We start from the raw sequence: 22,686 nt of genomic DNA on the forward strand, positions 1-22,686 counted from the left end.
CGATCCAAAGCCTACAACTTTGTATAGGCTATTTTTCTTTCTATATTTACAAAATAATATAAAACATCACAGTATGTTACATTAGAAAACGGATGTGGTTTGTATTAACGTAACCATAACAGTCTTGTTTGGGAGCGCGACAAATGCATATAGAAGTAGTAGTATTTTAACTTAGAGTTTATGTTGATTAGTGTTAGGCTATCTATTATGTGATTGGGTAGACTATTTATTAGCCTCGGTAGCAAATACCTTAACGTTCTCTCGCCATATACGTTGTTCGTTCTCGATGTACAGAGCCGAACTACCTACTAAACTACTTTAATTTTATTATATTTGTAAGAAAAACTAATTTTACATTATTGTACACATACATTATAAAGAAGTAACTTGCGTAAATAACTTTGAGTACTTGTTTAATAATCATACATTAATAACAAACAATTGTATCATTCATTATATTAATACCTCACCCGAGTTCAGGATTTGATTTAACTTAGTATATTTTCAAAATACTAAGTCAAATGGAATCCGTTCACATAAACTATGTGTCGAACGATGCTATTACCACACAATTGCGCAGACGCAAATGTACATCGCTCTACTTTATGTCGCTCGCACAATGCGCTCGAATTGCGATCCGCATACGAAAACACTCGTACATCAAGCTATTCTTGCATCGTCATACATTATGGAGGACTTCCAAGATGTTTATTATAGAAAAACTAGCGGATCCGACAGACGTTGTCCTGTCTACACGTCTTTAATTTGAAAATTTCAAACTTTTTTTAATAAGCTAAAACATTCTGGACCATTTTGATGAAAATTATTATTCAAATGTTATGACAATATCTAACGATCCAGCACATGGTCTACAATAACACAATGATAACAAAACTTTTTTTTAATTTGATCGCAGCGCTAACTGTCGGGACAGACTAAAATTAAAATTCGAATATTATTTAAAATTTGACAGTGCGATGGTAGCGCCGTCTGTCGGATCCAATGTAAAACATTCCAAAATCAACAACTACTAATTAATTAAAAAAAACATTGTCCAGCGGACAAAATTGTGAATCTAAACCATTCTCGAATCTACACGAACACACACAAAAAATTTCATCAAAATTGGTCCAGTCGTTTAGGAGGAGTTCAGTCACATACACACGCACACAAAAAATATATATATTAAGATATATACACTACGACAATGTTATATAATTAAATAATCAGTTTCGTGAGCAATTGTCAATTTAATAGGCAAGTTAGGTAATCCTGTGCCTGACGCAAGCCGTCGACTGTCTGGGTCTAAGGCAAGCCCGTTAACTCGCGATGTTTACCTCCACGGAGAAATGCGACATAGAAAGAAAGTCCATTCACGCACACACTTCGAACCTACATCATTAGGAGTGAGAGTTGCACGCTCAAGCCACTACCAACACTGCTGTTGGTTAGTGCTATGTAATAATTGCCCATTTCACTGTCAATAGTTTAAAGAAATTTGGAGCAATGACCGCCACTATCCAATTAAAGAATGAAGAGTGAAAGACATTAACAAAGACAAATAAAGTTTTTAATTAAAAGAGGCATTTTTATTAGATAACATGAATTCTCTTCTCCATTTGGCAGTCGCATAACAAATTTAACTTTATTGGAGTAGGAACTAACCTAGTAACCACACATTCCTTTGGCTGGGGTACAGCAGCGTGACCAAAGATGCTCTTCAGCACGGCGATGCAGCGCCCAACGATGACGTCATCAGTGACGTTCTCCATCACCGCGGCTGCCTCACCAGCGACAAGAGCCAGCAACACCGGAGCGCTGTACAGGTTCCAGAAGAGGAATAATTCACCTAAAAGAAAAAAAATGTTTCAATCATAAGTAGAAGAAATATTGGGAGGAAAAGGTGTTTTATTCTTTCTTCTCTTGCTTAAAAATAAAATAAAAATGTTTATTGTTTCTCAAATTTTGCGTTAATACATGAGTATGAAACAGCCCCCGTAAGTAGTCAGAGACACTTGTATTGAATTGCTTGAGACGATCACTTATGTAAACATTAAATTCTTTTAATCCTATCAGTCAAACTTAGTATAGAATATAAATATATTAGTATTTATTAAAACAGTTTTAAGATTTATTTAAACAAATATGTGGCGCTACAACCTCTTTAGGTCTTGGCCTCAGATTTCTGAATCTGATTCATGATCATTTTTCAATCTAATAGGCAAGTAGGTAATTAGCCACTTGTGTCTGACACACTAAGAAGTGTCGGTTTCCTCACGATTCCTTCACCGTTCGATCGAATGTTAAAAGCGCACATAGAAAGTCCATTAGTGCATAGCCGGGGATTGAACCTACGGCCTTAGGTATGAGAATTGCACGCTGGTCTTATGATCTTAAATGAAACATAAATTACGTAAAACCTCGACTAACTGAATTACATGAACTTTTAATTTTAATTTTATCTGAACTTAGGAAACCTATCTATTGTAATCTAAAAGTCTTATAACAAAAGTTAATCTAAGTCGGTTAAGTCCAACCCTTTTCAGGCTTCGACGGACGCCAGCTTAAAACTTATAAACCTGGCTCTTAACAATGTGTAATGGAAAACTGTACTAATATAGGTGTATGATATACGACAAATATAGCTTTCAATAATTTTTATTAACCGTATTTTTTTTGTGAAATACAAGTTGTAAGACATGATTTGAATTAAGAATAGTAATTTTTGTTAGTAAGCATTTACGAATACGGTAAAATTATGGAATAAATAAGTCAGTGGCGCTATGCACTTTTTAGGTCTAGGCCTCAGATTTCTATATCCGTTTCGTGATCATTTGTTAATCTAATAGGCAAGTAGGTGATCTGCCACCTGTGTCTGCCGCACGTCTTTGACTTTTAAGGTATAACCGTTCGAGTGAATGTTAAATGCGAACATATGAAGAAAGTTCATTGGTTCATAGCCAGGTATCGAACCTACGACGTCAGGGATCAGAGTCGCAGGCTGATACCACTAAGCCAACACTGTTAGAATTATAACCAGACGCAATAAATAGTATCTATATAATATAAAAGATAGGAAAAGGTTTACTGAAAATTTTATAGACTATTTTTAGTTGAAAGGCCATATTATATTATCTGTTAATAAATAAATATAAACATAAAGATTGAATCAAATATATACCTTCGATCGCATTTACATCGAATTATTTGCACATAATTGATCTTCGCAACACAACAAAATTACTTTTAAAATGTTGTTTCCAACGCAGTAATTATGCTCGTTCGTAATCATTCAGTGTGAATTCCCACATAATTCGTGATACAACATACAATCAGATACTCAACGCTTACGCCCTAAAACCTTGCAATTTTGAAAAAAAAACTACAAACGAACTTGTACCAGTTCTTACGATCTCACCTGATAATTTTGAAAACTGCCATTAGAACTTTTTATTAACTAATTATTTAAACACCCTTTATGTTTAAGATCATACAAATTTTATTAATGGAGTTCTTTTGATCTAAACCTATTTGATATGGATTAAATTCTATATTAATATTATTATTATTTTTTTTATAGAACAGGGGGCAAACGGGCAGGAGGCTCACCTGATGTTAAGTGATACCGCCGCCCATAGACACTCTCGATGCCAGAGTCTTATCAAAGGCTTATCTTCCGACTTGAGTTGTTGATACTAATTTAATGGCAAGAATTTGCTTTGCGCTTGGTTTATATTCAATGAGTTCCCTTGAAATGGGAAGTCGACTCCTATTACACTGTTCAAGTACTCACTTATGTTAAGCGTAGACTGAACAAAGTCGAGAAACAAAGGAAATGAGAGAAAACAATTTCCCGTGTATCAAAATCATTGTAAAATAATAATAAAAATCACAATCTATTAAATAAAAAAAACATCTATACGTACAGTAGGAAATTGCATTAGCACTCACTAGGATTTCCTATTTGACTTAAATAAATCAGTCCCAACGTTTTTAGGTTCTGAATCTATTTCATAAACATTTGTCTATCTGTATTTTATCGATACGCCGTCGAATTTTTGGGTCTATGGTAAACCACTTTCCTCACAATGTATTTCTTCACCGTTCAAAAGAAATTATTACTATTACTAGCAGACTCGGCCAAGCCTTGCTGTGGCTAAGGTTTTTGTTATATTACATAGAAGTAAACTATTCAAGGGAAACGGTAGGAGAACTAAAGTGAAACGTTGGTACTTTTAAAACAGCGCCATCTGTTAGAATTGTAAAAATAATTTGCAATAACATAAAATTGCGACTATAATTAAAGATCTAAGCTATCCTATCTCTTAAGTTGGACCAGACTACTCACGGTGTGCCAATTTCATTTAAAATCGGTTAAGTAGTTTAGGAGTCCATCGCGGACAAACATCGTGACAGGAGATTTATATATATTAAGATATATCATAATAAAAAATATTAAAAAATACGTTAAATAAATGTCAGTAACAGTCAGTGTCACTGACATGTTAAACGTAGTATCACTAATTAAATATCACGACACATATCACATCGACCTGGCTATATCTTGTCCAACCCAAATGTGATACTACGTACGTACTAAATGAAGTTAGCCTAAACACAAAGAGCCAAGGTGTACTAAAGCATAACGTAAAAATGTCTTGTCCCAGTAGTGATTTATCACCAGCAGCTCCCCTCAGGGTTGCGTTGGCGTTAAATTATTCAGCTTTTAATTCGTTATCGCGTCGACCACCGCTGTTTCTACGTTTTACACTATTTACACCGAAATAATTTACGAGTGGCATCCTTGGGGAGCCGAGATGTGTCGGTTAATTTGTGGCTTTTGGGTGTAGTTTAATATTGATATATTTTGCTGCCTGTCGCTGAATATTATAGCTGCGGGAATTATTTACGCAATGCTTTTAAACAATAAAGCGCTTTCAGGAGCTTTTAGGTTATTGCTGGATTTTGTCAATTTCAGAATGAGCCAGCTTTGACAAGTTTATTGAATAAAAATACAATTATTCAAATAGAAAGTATTATTTTTACCTGACTTTACGTAGCTATTTTAGCATATAGGGGTTTCTAAAATGTATTATTAGGCTGCTTCTATATTTAAAAATATGATGAATGATGAAGAGAATTATTGGCCCTGTTTCTATAAATATAATATTCTTTATAAAACAAAAAAACAGAAACTTTTTTTTTAAAGAACACGGGGCAAACGGACAGTACAAGAGTACTTCCGATTATCAAGAGAGATCCTGATGGTAAGTGATACCGGCGCCCATTGACACTCTCAATGTCAGAGGGCTCGCGAGTGCGTTGCTGGCATTTTAATAAAACTTTGAAAGAAGAACTTTGACGTATAGCTATTATCAAAGGCTATAAAATTTGAGCTTGAATCGTGGTTCACACATGCCTAATGGATTTACTAGTTCACTAGTCACACAATATCGTTCTTATACAATTATTTTTTTATAACTTATAAATATATATTACATTAAAAACTAACCTCTGCTTGCCGTAGTTGTACCCACATGACCGAAGAGATTAGCGCTGGGGTCCCAGAAAATGCGTTCGAAGCACAAAACAACTTTGTTCAAGTTTCCGTATCCCAGACGCTTGATTGCTGACACCTAGAAGATTAATATTCTATCAAAATCCGTCACTTTGATTAACATTAATAATTCTGTTAGAAAGCTCAAGTAATAGGAGATTATAAACCCAGGCATTTATATAGGCCTCGTTCTCGAAGACACATAGATACATACATAAATATTTAATTAAGCAAGTATTCAGCAGAAAGGAACTCATAAGAAAATGTACCATGTAGATAATTAAAGTTCTATTATATCATTAAGATTTCTTTACTTTTTCATACGTTATATCGAAAGAATTAAACTTAGACGGCAATAATAAATAGTTTCCCAATACTAAATAGGCTACGAATATTGTCATGAAACAGTTCTAGAACTGGGAGCAAGCAGGTAACTATGTTACGGGTAAGTTAGCAAACCTTCCAATCAGGCAACGGCGGGTCGAACTGGACAAAGTTCTGCTGATTTTGTCCATTGCTAGCCACAGCCACTTTGAGAACGCCGAGCGGCAGAGTGCATAGAACTACATCGCCTGAAATAAACGTTCAATTTACAACTGTTAACGAAAAATAATACAGAAAATTTTGTTTAAACCGACCAATTACCATGACGGCTAATTTCGATTGGAATGTAGAATTTATTGGTAAGTTTTAAAAATTCTATCACCATTTGATACATTATCATTGATTAATCTTTTTAATTGTATGAAGAAAATAAGGATCCCTACTAAACCTACAATGTTATAATATAATATTAGAGGACATATTTGTGATGATTGGTGATGATTAAGGCATCAGAAGGTGGTGGTGGAAAGGGTGTTAGGAAAGTAAAAACCCAGATGACTTCAACAATATGTTCCACAGGTTTGTAATGAAAATTTTGTTTCGGCTGTCTTACTTGCGCTTGTTATCGACTCTGAATTCCTAATTTATTTTAACATATTTGTTATTAAATTTTAAACTACCTCATTATTTCGAATCACTCATCATCAAAAATCCACTAAATGATTATATCTTGCTAAACGTAAATTTTGCCAGAAAATGTTTGTCATAATCGTGTACAATATAATAAAATTGTGTATTAGTCGTCCATTATGCTCATATATATGAAAACGTATCATTAACATAATTACATATATATAATTATAATTTCTTTGTTATATATAGATAACAAAGAAACAGTATTTCAAATAGACAGCCATTGTCTATTTTGAAACGCTCACAAACGCAAACAATTTTCTTAAAAACTACTATTTCGAACAAACTGTCCGCCCATCAAATGTCTATATAAAACGCCTAACCAAAGGTGCCTGAGGCGCCGCAATTGCCGTGAAAGCTCTAACAAAGCTTCGGCCTACACATGCCAAATAAAGCTCACTTCACTCTAATTGTGAGGTTTTTCCTTTGTGACACTACAAGTGAATGAACACGGCTTATGTTTCTGTCATAGTCTTTTAGAAAGAATACATTGTTTAATTTTGAACAAGGTTTGAGTTATGTTTAGGTAATATAATATTGAGAATACTTTTGCTTATTCAACATGAAAGTTATGAAAACACTACATTATTCTACCTTAACAGTAACTACTAATTCCATAGAACACCAAAATAATACTCACGCCAATTATCCTAAATAAAAGTATTAAAAAAGTACATTAAAAAATGCAAAAATTACAAAAAAATATGCCTAAATCTACCACTAACAATATAGCAAGCGACTCTTGCGAAATGAGCCAGTGTATAAACAAATAAGTCTACCTCAACAGAAATTATGTTAATTATTTGTATCGCTCGCGTGAGTGGCGTCATTATCATTAAATATATCATTCATTATCATTATCATTAAATATATTCAAATTAAATAAAATACAAAAAATATGATACAGCTTCAGTTACACGAAATAACATTCCCTCGACAGTCTCAATACAATTTCAAATATTGTTTCCAAAGTAACCGGAACGTATTTTTTCGGCTCATCAAAGTGAAATTAGCGATTTAGACTTGCAAATAAGCCGACGATAAAGAAAATTACAAGGCGCTCTCTCTTGTAAATTCTGATAGGGTCCCTTAATATGACCACTGACGCCCTATTTCCAGCGTGCTGCCTCCATATTTTACGTAAATCTAATTTTTGTTTTACGACGGATCGTTGGATCTTTTATACATAGGACATTTGATTATGCAGAGGGCACAAGTACTGTTTTATATTGTTTTTCAACGCTAAAAAAGACCATCATGGCAAAGCTAAATTTAAATAAGCTACTGCTTTTATTATAAGAATTTCACATCTATGGCTTGGAATTCAATTATTAAGTGCTTAAATCGTAATGAAAATACTGTAAAGCGGAAATTGGGAAGCGGGTCCAACCAATGTATTATAAATAAAATCATATACGCCCCAAATGGTATCTTGTGAATCATATGTCTTTAATAAATCATCATAATAATCTTTTTAGTGGTTAGGCTACAGGGGACATATCTTAATCAGGTACAAAGACATTTGTATCTCTGTATATATTTTTCAAAGGCCTCGGCGTACTGAAGGAAAATAGAGGAGGCCTACATCCAGACAGGAACGAAAAAAGAGATGATGGTGATGATATATTTTGGGTTGCTTACAAATATCGTACAATAGACCTAAGAGATTAACTTGAGTTAGTTTACAGTATTATGGGTGCAATGGGTGCAGTTTAATATAATGATTAAAAAAAAAACTTATTACATAAAATTTTTGAAACCATGATCGAATGATAGCTACTCAATATGTCATGAAATTAAATTCATACCACTTATTACTGTTGAATCTAAATGTACTAGAATTAATCGTCTTCATTACCATAATCACCGTATTATACTCACAATGGAACGAACATAATTTGTTCCCAATCATTTCCGAATAAAAATTAAACAGGAATCAATTGACAGTTTATAGATTACAATCGTATGTAACTGTCATCTGCGCATAATTTAGCTGCGAAGGGACCGCAAATTTGTTCGCATAACGACATATGAATATTAATACTGATTAAATATTTTATTTTTTTATATTTAGGTGAGCAAGAGATTACATAAATTATTAAAATTGATTTAATGAACAAAATCAGAGAATATTTATTTTTACTTATACTAGTAGTAAATAAAACTGAAAGCTATAAAGAAATGTACTGTAAGCCTTGATTATTTAAGTTATGTCTTTTCAAAAAAATACCATACATGCAACAAATTTCAGTGTCTGATTCTGAGCCGTGATAACGCCCCCCATAGATATTATGCCAGAGGTCTCGCAAGTGCGTTGCCGACCTTTTAAGAATTCGTACGCTCTTTTCTTAAAAGACCCTAAGTCAAATTGGTTCGGTAATACTTCAGCGGTCAGATGATTCGACATAGTGTTGATGGGCGGCAAAACTGCCTTAGTCGTGGAACGACGGACATCGAGGTGATATGAGTGGAATTTCTAATGACTGCTTTGTGCATACATAGAAAGGCTCATTTATTTATAAGTTCTTAACCAACGTCTATGCAATAAATTATTATACAAGAAAATATGATATCTAATTTTACAAATATTTATTTATTTATTTATTCCACTACATTATTCTACCTTAACAGTTAGGTACTACTAATTCGATAGAACGCCAAAATAATACCCACACCAATTATCCTACATAAAACACATCAATAATATTAGAACACAAGCGAGCTGGCCAGGGAAAAAAAACTGAAAACCGTATCTAATTAAGAGCACGATAAACAAAGCGGTATAAGGCAAATCGAAAGACTGTTGTAAAATTTATCAATATTTTCATCATCAGTAATATCAGATAAGCGAGCCGTAGGTACGTATAGAAGACTTTTAGTTCTAGTAACTCTAGGATTACAATGAAACGAAAATTTTGGTGCATAGCCTCCGAGATGGGTCGCATGTTTACACTGCTCAGTGTGATTACTTCAAATAATAATTTTATTGAAGATTTGTAATTTTGTAGATAGAAAAATGAAATACCCTTGAATGTTTGAGTCTGTCCTGGTACCCTGGGATTAGTTGCCTTCACAGAGACTCCCGGCCCTCCATACGAAATCTCAGTGATAGAAGTACCGAGCCTAATATCCAAGCCCTCAGCCAGGGCCACCGGAACACAGGAGTATCCGTTGCGAACTGAAACAATTAGTATTAAAATTAAATATGAATAGTTAATATCTATACTTATATTATAAAGAAAGAAATTTTTTTTCTGTGTTGTTGAGACTTCAGCCGAGGGTTCAATTGCACAGGACTACTTACAAATTTAAGTTGGCCTGCTAGATAGTACGTGATAGCTAGAGTTGGTGCTTTCCTCGCTCAACATATAAGTATCGCAATACAACGAGGTAAAGTTTCCAGCGTTAAAGGTACACTGTCACAGGAACCAAACTTTTAAAATTTATTTTCATTTTCTGTTTATTAACTTGTAATAATGATTGTTCATATGTCACACTTGTTATGTTAAGAAACAATTTTGGACCCATTTCAAAGTTTCTCCTTTTCATATATGTATTAATAAAGATTAATACATATAAAGATTAAATATATAATGTATTAATATAAAAATCACACACACCAATATGTAGGCGATAGAGTAACGTAGTAGTAGGTTGGTAAGTAGTTATATATATGAAGAAAGAAATGTCAAAAAACATTATTAAACAATTGAAGCAGGCATTTAGCTGTAGAAATATGGTAATTCAATAAAATACATAGGTATATAAATTAAATAATAGTAAAACAATTGTTTTCGGGAATATATGTCCCGTTAAAATCGAAAAAAATGCTACGAATGTTCTAACGATAAAATAAATAAGAATTTAATTCCATGACTTGATTTTAGTAAACCAGGAGAATAAAAATATAAAACTTTGGAATTTGTTTTTAATTAAATGAAATAAGCTTTTCCATTCCATTGCATTTCCCCGTGAGATTTGAAAGCCTTCTTAATACTTTGCGTTCTGTTAATTATGAATATTTTCAAATGTACTCGGTTACTGAGTTTTGTTAAAGGTTTTTAATATTATAAAAAATTAAGGTATGTTTCGCAATATCAACTTTTAAAAGTGCAATAGTTTTCTTCCGTGACGACCACATATTCGTACAATGCAAGAAAATCTAGTGAAAAACGAGAAAAAGATCGCGAAAATGATGTCACGTTTTAGATCCTAAAATATATGGGTGTTAAGCACATAAATCCATTTTATTCCTACAAAGAAATATAAAAAAACTTTTTTATGAAGATCGTAGTATCCAGTAATACTGGGTTTATAGTTATTCACGAGTAGCTCCTTGTTAAAACCAATAATATTAAAACGCCAGTACAATTTAACTAAAAGCTCATAACACGTAACTTTCACAATATATCACAACATTTACCAGTCTACAAAATTAACGAGACATTGACAAACAAAGACCCAACACAATGATTACGAGTGTGAATTAAAAATACAGAAATAATTGGGGTCCAATCTGAAGTACGGAATTATATTTTCAATTAGGGGACAATAAAGTTGGTTCGATAGTAATTATGTCAAACGGGCATTGACCCCAACGGCCTAGTTTCCGTGATGGATTTAAATTCAATTACGATATACGACTACGACGTATCTCTATACGATTAAATCCGCATTCATTTAGATGATCAATTAATTCCTAATCTGATTACAAAGCCGATTAAAAGACGAATGCTTTAGTGAAATTTCTTGATATCCATTACAGAATCATGCGTCTGCGAACTGTAAACTAATGAAATTGCTTAACTGACTATGATAATTCGATCCAAATACCATTACCTACAACGGCCACCGATTAATGTGAAAATAACATCGTGTTATCGATAATCCATACAATCGTGTTAATTGATGAGATACGACGGGAGCCGTGGCACTCGCGAGTGTCATTAATATTAATGAAAAATGTGTTCGGAAATAACGACTGTCACGTGACATAGGATGCAAATTGATTAAAAATTATACGTCTGTTAAAACAATGTGGGATAAGTTAATTTATCACAATCACGATACATCAAACAAATGATGCGTTGGAGATTAATCATCGGAATCAGTTGAATTACTGATAACGTTATAACGGTTGATCTCTGTAGATTATGTACTACAAACATATATTTTTTACACATAATTCTTCTATATACTGAGCCGACAAAATTTAAGTTGTTTTAATTATGTCGCTAGTAAAATAAAAAAATAAATACATTTATTATGGAACATAAGAAAGACAGATATCACTTTCTCCCCATCATTAAATTTGAATGTGTAGGCATCCCTACTCATCGGCAAAGAAGACATAGTGTGTAGGCTGAGAAAAAAAGTCGGCGTAAAAAACTCTCGCTACTCATTTAAAAAAGCAAATACGAACTAATATAATAGTAATAAAAAAAGGCTGACCAATTACTTTTTGCATTTATTTTGTGGGAGCTATTAAAAAAGGAAGGATGATGCTCTGAAAATGTAGTATTGGCCATACAAAGACAAAAAATCGTCTATTGGCATTGTTTTTTGTACATGTAACACGCGACCCAGAAAGTTTAGACAACTTATTGTGCAAAGTGCAAAGCACCAATCCCCTACTGACTGAACCGATTAAGTAAAGGCCCTTTCAGGTCTTACCATCACCCAGGCACAGTAGAAGACAGGGTAGAGTGGAGGAAGTTGTGCAGCGCCACCACGACCTTCAGAAATGAAGTACTCAAGAAAAAGAATTGTAGCTGCAACTAAAATGATTGTCACTAATCTCAACTGGATGCAAGATAAACTATTCAGCTAAATAAATATTGACACAGAATACCAACGTCTACAGAGATACATAGATAATAAAATCTCTTCTTCGAATATACATTTAAAAATTTACGTCAAACGCTGGCGAGCACTCTGTAGTTTTCAATTAGGTTGATAGCCATGAACGGAGTTGTCTATTGTAGTTTAATTTAATAACTTTGAGTGGATTTCTTTGGGACTCCATACATTTATTCACATTTAAACTTAGGAATATAATCACGATTCCCAAGACGAAACAGCATCGTCTAAACGTTTACTATATCCTGAAAACTCCAAATGGACATATTACTTACTTATTTTTAAATGATATATCGTATTAGCCTACTAAGCCTTCAATAACATACTTACTTGTTATTAAAATCGAACCTTTTACAAACCATAAATATAACGCATTGAAAATCGCTTAAAGTGCAGTACTACAATATTTTTATTTATTATTACATTAAATTACAAAAATATGTTTTATTATTAATGTTAACTCTTATGACATTTTGCGCAATGTATAATATACAGAGAAAAAATAATATCGAATGTTAGCGCATTAATGTTCTGATTGTCGTACGAATATATTTCTAGAGTCCCCGTAATGGCGACACCGTCGAAATCGTCTACCAGCACTCGTGACGGGAGTAGCAACTTGCAAACTTAATATTTTATGTCCTCACTTTTCTCAAATAGAAACTCAACAAAGATTTCATATAAATTAAATGTAAGTCGCTTAATTTTTTTATTTTTCGTTCTGTTTAATTTGGTTTTTGTAAAGGGACTGGATTATAATCTTTTAAATAATTTAAATATATATCATAAAAAAGTCGAACCAAATAATTAATAATAATAATCTAGTATCGCGTATTCGTTTTTGGTTTTCACCTCGGGCTTCCGCATCTGTTCCATTGATACGCTGTCGGTCTAACACAACAAAATCACTAAAACAAGTGAAATTTCTCATGACATTTTCTTTACTCCATTGTTGCAAAGCCGCGGTTGAAACGGCCGATCTCAGTGTTAATAGCCACTAGGCTTAGGGTTAAGATCCAATACGATTCATAATATATCTCGATTCTGAGCAATCCATAAATATAGGAATTAGTGACTAAAACTTGTCTATACTAATATTATAAAGAGGAAAGGTTTGATTTTTTGTTTGTTTGTATGAATTGAATAGGCTCCGAAACTACTTGGCAGATTTGAAAAATTCTTTCACTGTTGGAAAGCTACATCATTCCTGAGTGACATAGGCTATATTTCATTTTCAAAAAAAATAGGCATCCTTACTAAAATTACGATAACATTAACATTTGTTTATTATTTGATACAATTCTAACAGATGGCGCTGAGTTAAAGGTAGTTTAGTTTAGGTCCGTGTCGTGGTACCAACGTTTCACATAAGTTCTCCTACGGTTTCCCTTGATTAATTTACTACTATGTAATATAACAAAAACCTTAGCCACAGCAACGCTTGGCCGAGTCTGCTATATTAAATAAAGAAAAACTCTCTACGATTATTGGATATATGCCAAAACAATAATTATTTCGCACGATAGAGATAAACCGACCTGGGTCAAAATATGATCAATAAACAGAATTCAGAAATACTGCATTAGATTTTTCAACATCCTAGGTGACTGCAGATCTGTCACATAAATATATATATTCTGTTTGACTTTGTATACTGTCGAAATTTTTTATTGTATACTACAGCTGTAAGATTAATTATAAAAAAAAATTGTCGTCGGCTACTGTTGCTTAAATTTGTTTATCACAGGATATAGCTGAATAGATAAATTTTGCTAACAAAATAAACACATATTAATAATTTCTATTTCGCTGACGTCACCAGTTAACGGATAGTGAACCAAACGAAACATCAAACAAATTAACAGTTTGAAGTATAGCCATATATAATTTCAAAGCGTTATTTAGATGAATTGAATTCCAATTAAGAAACGAATTATTTTCGCTTTTGATGAGAATACAAAAAGTATTTAATTAATTGATTAACACAAATCGTATACAGAAATGTAATTTTGCCTTTTTTTAATTACTGCTAACTTAAATTACAGTTCTACATTAGAAGTCTCCAGAAATAGAGAGAGAGCGCGGCATAAGAACAATATGTGTATAACTCATTTCAGCGAAAAAGTTTAAATGTCAATTCAGCCTAATGGTTAGAACTACGTCGGTGTTCCGATAATCGTATATAAACAAACTAAAATACATAAAATAAAATCACTCTTACATGTTTTAAGCAAACACAATTAAACGTGCAAAAACTTTTCCGATATATTATAAATTCAAAGCACTCAAAATACTTTAAATTGATACCAGATTGATTCAACATGGCGAACATAAAACTATTAACTACGCAATTTATGTATTATATTTAAAAATGCAAATCAACCCGAAACGTTTGATGTAGTCTTTTCAAACTTATATTCGTATCAAGTCAGAAATCAAATTGTACAGAGTTTATTTTGAATAATTAAAAAAAATGAAGTCTAGTGGTATCGCTATTTTTGTTACGTAACTCTGCTATTATTTTTTAATTAATTTCATCGTGCCTTTTCCTTTCCTCGAAGGGGTACGTAAGGAAGGAAGGAGTAGAGACCACGGATCTCCACTTGCTACGGTTCTAACAGACCGCTCTTGCTTCATCAACTCAAGACATTCGCCACGCATGTTCGTCCGTTACCTGGCCTCCCCCAGCTTTATAAAACGGGGTGAATTGGCCAATGTGAATGGCCCATGCTATGCCGAGGTTCATACCACATCATTCGAGGCCGTAGAAGACTGGGAGATAACGGCTGATCGCGTACCTGAATGCGAACAAAGCTACGCTTTTACCGTGTCCTCGGGCGATTACTGGTGGTGCCGTGGGGATTAAGTGGGTACTCACAGCGAGCTCCACATAACCCTTCACTATGAGGCAACCGTGCCGCGGGAAAGCGTAACGCATTTCCCCACCAACACAATTTCACCTTCCATGGTTGCCGGGTATATCCCACTTATTAGTCACTCATTTTCTCAGTCATCTTCTACTAAATTATTTTTCCAGGAATCAAACATATTAGAGACAAAATAATTAAAATCCAGCTAATTGCTTGTGAGCTCTTGTAATGTGGCACTATTTAAAGATTACTATATAAAGCCATGAAATGTGAAACAGCATATATTAGAATTAGCTAGATTTACGTGCGACACGTATGAATGCAGTGCTACAATTCAACTTGAATCAAAAACCCACAGACCTGTGCCTCGTTACGCTTCAAATGCTAACGTATGGCAGCCCTAAGCACAATAAAAGGAGACCACGAATGGTGCAAAGACAAACTAAGCGAACAATTATGCATAATTCAGCAAGATTAGTTGCTTGTCAAGTGATACGTGCAATTGCGGTTGTTAATTCTATTGTAATATCGATGCTTTTCAAGTTGTTTTCATAAAACTCGTATATACATAATCGTACGCGCTTAGGTTAGCGAATCACAATCCCGGAGTCATGCGTTCGAGCCTGTAAACGAATAGATTTTCTTAACTAAGACTCTTCTGAGACTCAAAACTTCACGGGTCTTAGGAATGGAAGTCGAACACTTCATGTAATGTAATATAAATAATGGAGCTACGACTTTCTAAGTTACATATAGGTACATTTCGTGATTATTTATTTTTCCTAACAGACAAGTAGGTGATCAGCCTTCTGTGCCTGACACTTGCCGTCGACTTTTTTGGGTCTAAAGCATGTCGGTTTACGAACGATATTTTCTTTACAGTACGATCGAGTGTCGTTCTATGCACGAAAGATTATTGTTGCACAGCCGGAGATCGAACCTACGACCTCAGGGATGAGAGTTTGTCTGAAACTTATTTAACATACAACATGCTGAATTTGTATTATGACACGTCGGATAAACTAACTACTGTGCGATGAAAAACATTGATTTTGCACTAAAGTGTTGTTTTTAAGTCTTATTTATTTATAATTACTACATATTTTATCTTCTATTCTACCTTAGTTATGTTTTGATGACATTTTATCTCATCTATGAAGCAATTTCAGAACACTTCTCTAAACTTCTATAACTTACATTTATTTTTGTGTAATCAGGTTGGGTAGGCCATTACGTACATACCTAGGCAAAACCCAGGAGGTCAGAGAAGGAACAATTTAAAAGTATCCATATTCGATGAGGACACATTGATGAAGCAGGAGATCCGTGGTATCTGCCTACTGATTTGGGAGAAATGATGATATAACATTTCTTTTTTCATACCTCTATCTGTTACGTCATGTTTCCTTCTTGAATAAATACATAATTCGCTACAATAAAATTTCATGCACCACCCAAGCCGTGACAATTTATCACAAAGCACGATTCCTAAAATGGCACGTTGTTCCAGTTGACATAAATTCAATCTTAAACATAAAAGATACATTTAACAAGACCGCCTCGACTAGATACCAATTTACCTTACACTACACTACATTGTATGGACGTCATTAAATCGCCTTATTCTTCACAGGCATAGGTTCCAGTCGATATATATGGGTGGGGCGATGTGACGGGAATTTTACGCATACGACACATTTATCATTATATAAAATTGATTTTATACCCGACATATTGCGCGAAAACGTCATAGCGTTTCAAATTGCTTTAAACGCATAGAAATTTTAATTATATAGTTTTTGCGGTATTGTAAAAAAACTTGTGTTGCCATAACACATGAGGTCTCGGCCTCGGATTCCTACATCTGTTTAATTTCTTTTTCTATAAATATGCCCGACACACGACGTCGACTTTGTATGCCTCTTTCCTCAAGATATTTAGCTTCACCGTACGTAATGTTCACATAAACCAATGGTGCAAAGCCTGGATGTGAACCTACGACCTCGAGGATCTACCAAACCAAATTTATGTGTTATGTTAATAAATGGTTCTACCTATGTCATTCTCATGTTATTGTTCTTTAATAACATTATTTAAATTAAAAAATATACAATGAATAATCATCTAAATTCAAATGCAGGAAACATTGAACTTGTTACATTCTTAAGCTAAAAAATATCCCTCAATAGCCAATATGCAAATAGTTGGCGAAATATTTGTTGCGGGTCGACAACCTACATAGTTCCTACACCCAGTTCTCATTGGCGGTTCGTGGGACCCCGACAATTTCGGCTTTGTGGGAGCTCGGAATTTTTCCTTTATAGTTTGCGCTATGCATTTCTGCACGGATAGTGGAAATTGCTTTTAAGTATTGGTAAACCCTTGTTTTCTGATTTCATATGTGTTTAAGGTAGTTATATCTCTCGTCAAATGGCAACGTTATCTTAAGAAACATTAATCAATATCGACCACGTAAATGTTAAAAAAAATAAATAAAAATAATACTAAAAAATCGATTTCACGTCCGATTCCATTCGAATTATTGATATTATATTTAATTTGGAATCATTCATACGAAACGTCGTACCAATTAAAATATTATCACATAATGCAGGAGGATTTTTGCAAGCAGTTTTTGTATACACGTCAAAAACATTAAATATGTTTTGTTAATAAATTAAATAATTAGAGGGCGATTATTTCGTTAATAAGCAGTTAATCTCTTTGATTATCAAATGAACAAAAATAAAAACGTCTTAGTTTAGAAAGCAGGTTTGGCTGTACTGTAAAAGGCAGCTTCTGAGATGTCTTATTATTATTTATTATTTGAGGTCTTTGCTTCATGTTGACATGTTTATTTGTCAGTTGAATTGCTAGTATAAGGCGCATGCAGCAGTATTGGTCTGGTGGTTTCAGCGTGTGATTCTTATCCCTGAGGTCATAGGTTGCTGCGCCGATGGACTGTCCATGTCGCTCGAACGGTGAAGGAACACATAGTCTGAAAACCGGCCTGCCTTTGACCCAAAAAGGGGACGACGTGTGTCAGGGGCAGAAGGCTGATCCCCTATTATTAAATTTATTATACAAATCTGAGGCCCAGACCTAAAAAGCGCCTTAAGGAATGCAGTTAAGAACCTAGTTATAAAGGTGTGTCTACTTTGCCTTCTAATCAAACATTTGCAATTCCGATACACTTATAAAATTGTATTACATAAATACGTATAATAATTTAATTTACTTAAACTCTTATTTTGCAACGAATACCTTCGCATTACACAAATAATTACAATTCAATAGGTTATACTGTCACATTGAAATATTATTGTCGCAATGTTTTATACAATTACAATATTAATATTTATTAACTGCAATCTGGTACTTAATTTCCCTAAACTGAGATAAATCAATCTAAACTAATGTTGTTTGTAATTTCACTTGAATATTACTACTGAAAGTATATGTACAAACGAACCAATGATATGGGACATCAAGGGAAAGTACCTTAAATATTGTAGATATGATATTTTGCTAAAAGAAAAAGACTGTGTTTTATTTTGGCAAGTAAGTATTTATTGCATTCAACTATTTTGTACATAATATAACAGCTTATCTCGTCTGTGTTCATCATTTTTTTTTAAGCTAATCAAGAGAATGGGAAAAAAATCTTCTTAAGTAATATAGTATATGAACGAAATCAATTTAAAAAAAAATTGCAACTGCTTTGTAAATGAATTAATTAAATGCTCAAAATGTGACGTCTTGTCTTAGGCAAATGGTCAATAATTTCATAAGTCCGCTGCCTGTTGAATTTTCTTATATTACACTGAATACTCCATATAAGTATGGCTCAATTATATTTGTAATTCGCCTCTGTTGTTATATCGCTTGGGACATTAATATGTATTTGAAAAAAATCATGAAATAATCAAAAGTTCCGGTGTAATTTTGTTCCAGTTAATAACTATTATAACTATATAGTTTAAGAATAGCCTAAATACTTTATATATTATATTTTAAATTATAAGTGCAATTTTAATACGATAAAAACGTACTGTAAAAAATATTTTAAAACTTAAGTGACCAAGAATCCACTTGACTCCGTAAAGGTGAGAGGCTGGCGATAAAAATAACGATCGATCTTCAACTCAACAATAAGGAGGAAACTCTTCGTGAGAAAAATTCAATTTCAAATACAATGTTGAAGGTGAACGATTCTTTGAAGATAAACTTTCGATTAGGGCACGTTAACTTTAACTGAAACCAGTTTTAAACTACTTTTAGTATATGTATTTTCACATCAAGTTGTTCAATATAAATAACTGTTCGTTGCTCTCTATATAAAACCGCTTAACAAATACTAATGAAGTTTTCTGTTACATCTCCTCAGTCGCAATCTTCATTGCTGAAAGTCACGTCACAGTAAGCCAGTCAGGAACCCTACTAGTGATATCTCTTTCCACTTTGTTGAGTCTGCTTTTCTTAGCGCAGCTATTATGGGGATACCCGTGAGAATTTTTTTTTTTTTTACAGAACAGAATGCAAACCGAGGCTCTTCTAATATGATGATATGCCCATAGACACTCAATGCCAGAGGGCTCGGGAATCCGTTAATGGCTTTTTCAGCATAGGAACTCTCTTTTATTGAAGGGCCCTAATTCGAATTGTTTCGGATATACATCAGTGGGCAGCTGGTTCAACAAAGCTAGTGCGCGGCAAAAACTTCCTTGTAAAACGCTCAGTAGTGGAACGACGGACGTCAAGATGATGCGGTTAGATCTTCGTATTCTGCCTCGACTTCCGATGATAAAACTCAGCTGCGGGTATTAATCCAAGCAACTCCACTGAACACTCTTACTTATAAAAGAAGAGACAAATCTGTTACTCATAAAATATGTAAAACTATTAATTCAGCTATATTAAGCTAGCAAGCTTAACTTCGCTGTGTGGTCACAGACCAAAGATTATGTGAATAAAAATAACATTATAATGTATCAATAATTGTTAAAGGTAAAGTATATTGCCAAGACATATTATTAAAATTATAGTTCAAAACCTCAACAGAAGAAAATTTATTACACCACCGAAATCTTCAACGAAAACATTTTAATATTCGAACCGGGAACTTCCTCCACATACAAAAACATTTACACAAAATGGCGCATTAACGGCCCGTCAAATCATTCAACAAGCTTTATCTTTTGACGTGCAATGGTGGAGTGGGCTAATTAGACCATGTAATAATTAGTGTAACCGTCAAGCTAATCGAGTGGTACTTGACAAGGGTCGGGGTCACCGCCGCTTGACCCATTATTCGGACAGACGCGTCTACAGATATTTCATGAGGACACGTTAGAAGATTTAACAGGTACTTCTATTGTTGAATTTGTAATTGTAAAAAAGAAAGAAAGAAAAAACTTTATTAGATACAATACACAGGAATATTTAGATAAAGTAAAGTGCACTGGGGGACACTAGGATTCACTGTGTTGTGTGCAGCCAGTCTCTTCCACTTTTAGATGTAAACAGTATTTTACTAAATTATTTTTATTTCTACATAACACATTTATATTTGACATATTTTTGTACAATAACTAATTTCTGTATCATATAATGTGGCTAATTTACAAACATACGGGATTTATATGTATATATGGCTATACAAATTAGTTGATAAAAATATTGTTTTGTTTTTTATAACCCAATTTAAAATTAGAAAGACAACATTACACTGAACTTGAAGCCATCAAATCAAAAGCAAAGAAAACCAAATTCTATTTGGCAGCGACAAATCTTGAAAATTGCAAAGTAAAATAAAACAATGACAAAATAAAGGCTTGATGTAATATAAACGATCCAGTTGAATTTAATCAGCATCAACGGATGCCGAGCGAAAGATATTCAAATCAAGAACTCGATTCTCGGGAAGGATCGCTCAAAATCAAGGCAGCGGAATCGCCGAATAAAACTGTTGATTACGTTCCGTTCCGCGCAAACTTACGCTTCGTCAGTCGGAATTTTATTTACCCTTTGAAAAACAAATATGACAGCTTTTAATTTATGAACGAGCGAGGATCGTCCGTCGCTGTAGCGAGCCTACAGGCATGCCATACAAAATTTACTCTTGCACTGATTTTTATTCGATTTCGTGTACCAACAAAGTATGTTTTCAAGTCATTGTAAAAATATAAACAACAAATTTTAATCGTTCACAAGTACTGTTACTTGCCTATAATAAAGTTATTAAATACATTTGGGGATATTTAATATACCTAATATGTAAAAATGTACAAAAAATATTATTCAAATCTTAAGAAATTTCTGACAGGAAACAGGTATTAAAAACCCTAATTCGAATTAGTATTTTTTTTGTTTATATCTCCGACGACGATGCAAGTTAATGGAGATATCAAATCTGTCATATCGATATATCCTTTGACAGTTTTATTGCGATCACATGCGATATTCAGATAAACTTCGACTGAGTAGATGTGTTTGGTTTCCTGAGATTGCGAACAACTTTCAAACATAATGAAAATATTATTATATACCATTCTGGCGAATATTTAATACTTGCAGAGCTTAAATGCTGGAATATGCTTACTAAATTTATCCATAAACTATTTAAATTTTAGTTCGTAGACGTTCGTATTAAGTGCTTAACAGTGGTAAGTGTGTAAAAATAGGACACAAGTACAGACTTCCACTTAATAAAGACTGTAAGTATTTACACTTTAAATTAAATATCTTTATTACAAAATTTAAAAGGTTAGACTTAAATTCCTTTTTAGTCTTAAGTAAGAGAGATGGTAATTTTCATTATGTCTCAGTGAGGACACGTGTATGAAAAAAAAATATTTTATCCATAAATAATAGATAACGATGAAATCACATGAACTGCATTTATATGTTTATATGTAAAGCGAATAAATAAATAAGTCCATTAATAGTTAATAATTGCCATAGCTACATACAAATTAACGCATATAAGTCGGAGATACTGATATGTAACCAAAATACGGCATCCATAAAAATGTATTTGCGAAATATATACGAAAGATCCATCAAAGAGAGAACTAAACATATCTAAGACCAAAAACTCCAGCCACAGAAACATGAAACCAATAAAAACTCAACGATATTTGCACCAGTTTAAAACACGACAGACAAGCTAGCGTCTAAATGCTATTAAAAGCTAGTAAACCCTCTGGCAGGAGTCACTAAGGCATACCGTAATCGCTACCGAGCAAAAACTCGGCTCGCTATTCCACTCGGATACACGCGAAGCATTCGTCAGTGAAATGTAGAAGCTATTTAAAACGAAAAACCACCCTGGGAGATACAAAATCACGCTTTTTCCTTATTAAACTAATCACGCTTAGTTAG

General features: G+C 33.5%; 1 protein-coding gene across 1 annotated transcript in view; it reads right to left on the minus strand.

Annotated features, from left to right (window-relative positions):
• The window catches only part of LOC110998007 (lysine-specific histone demethylase 1A), a 318,450-nt gene that overhangs the window by 1,754 nt on the left and 294,010 nt on the right, over positions 1-22,686 (minus strand). Inside the window, exons 11-14 of the mRNA XM_045634594.1 lie at positions 9,600-9,752; positions 6,017-6,129; positions 5,513-5,636; positions 1,666-1,849 (exon numbers count right to left, since the gene is read on the minus strand). Of these exons, the coding sequence (XP_045490550.1) occupies positions 1,666-1,849; positions 5,513-5,636; positions 6,017-6,129; positions 9,600-9,752 (574 nt within the window). The remainder of the gene's footprint in view (positions 1-1,665; positions 1,850-5,512; positions 5,637-6,016; positions 6,130-9,599; positions 9,753-22,686) is intronic.

The sequence above is a fragment of the Pieris rapae genome, chromosome 3 (assembly GCF_905147795.1).
Source record: "Pieris rapae chromosome 3, ilPieRapa1.1, whole genome shotgun sequence".
NCBI classification, from domain to species: domain Eukaryota; kingdom Metazoa; phylum Arthropoda; class Insecta; order Lepidoptera; family Pieridae; genus Pieris; species Pieris rapae.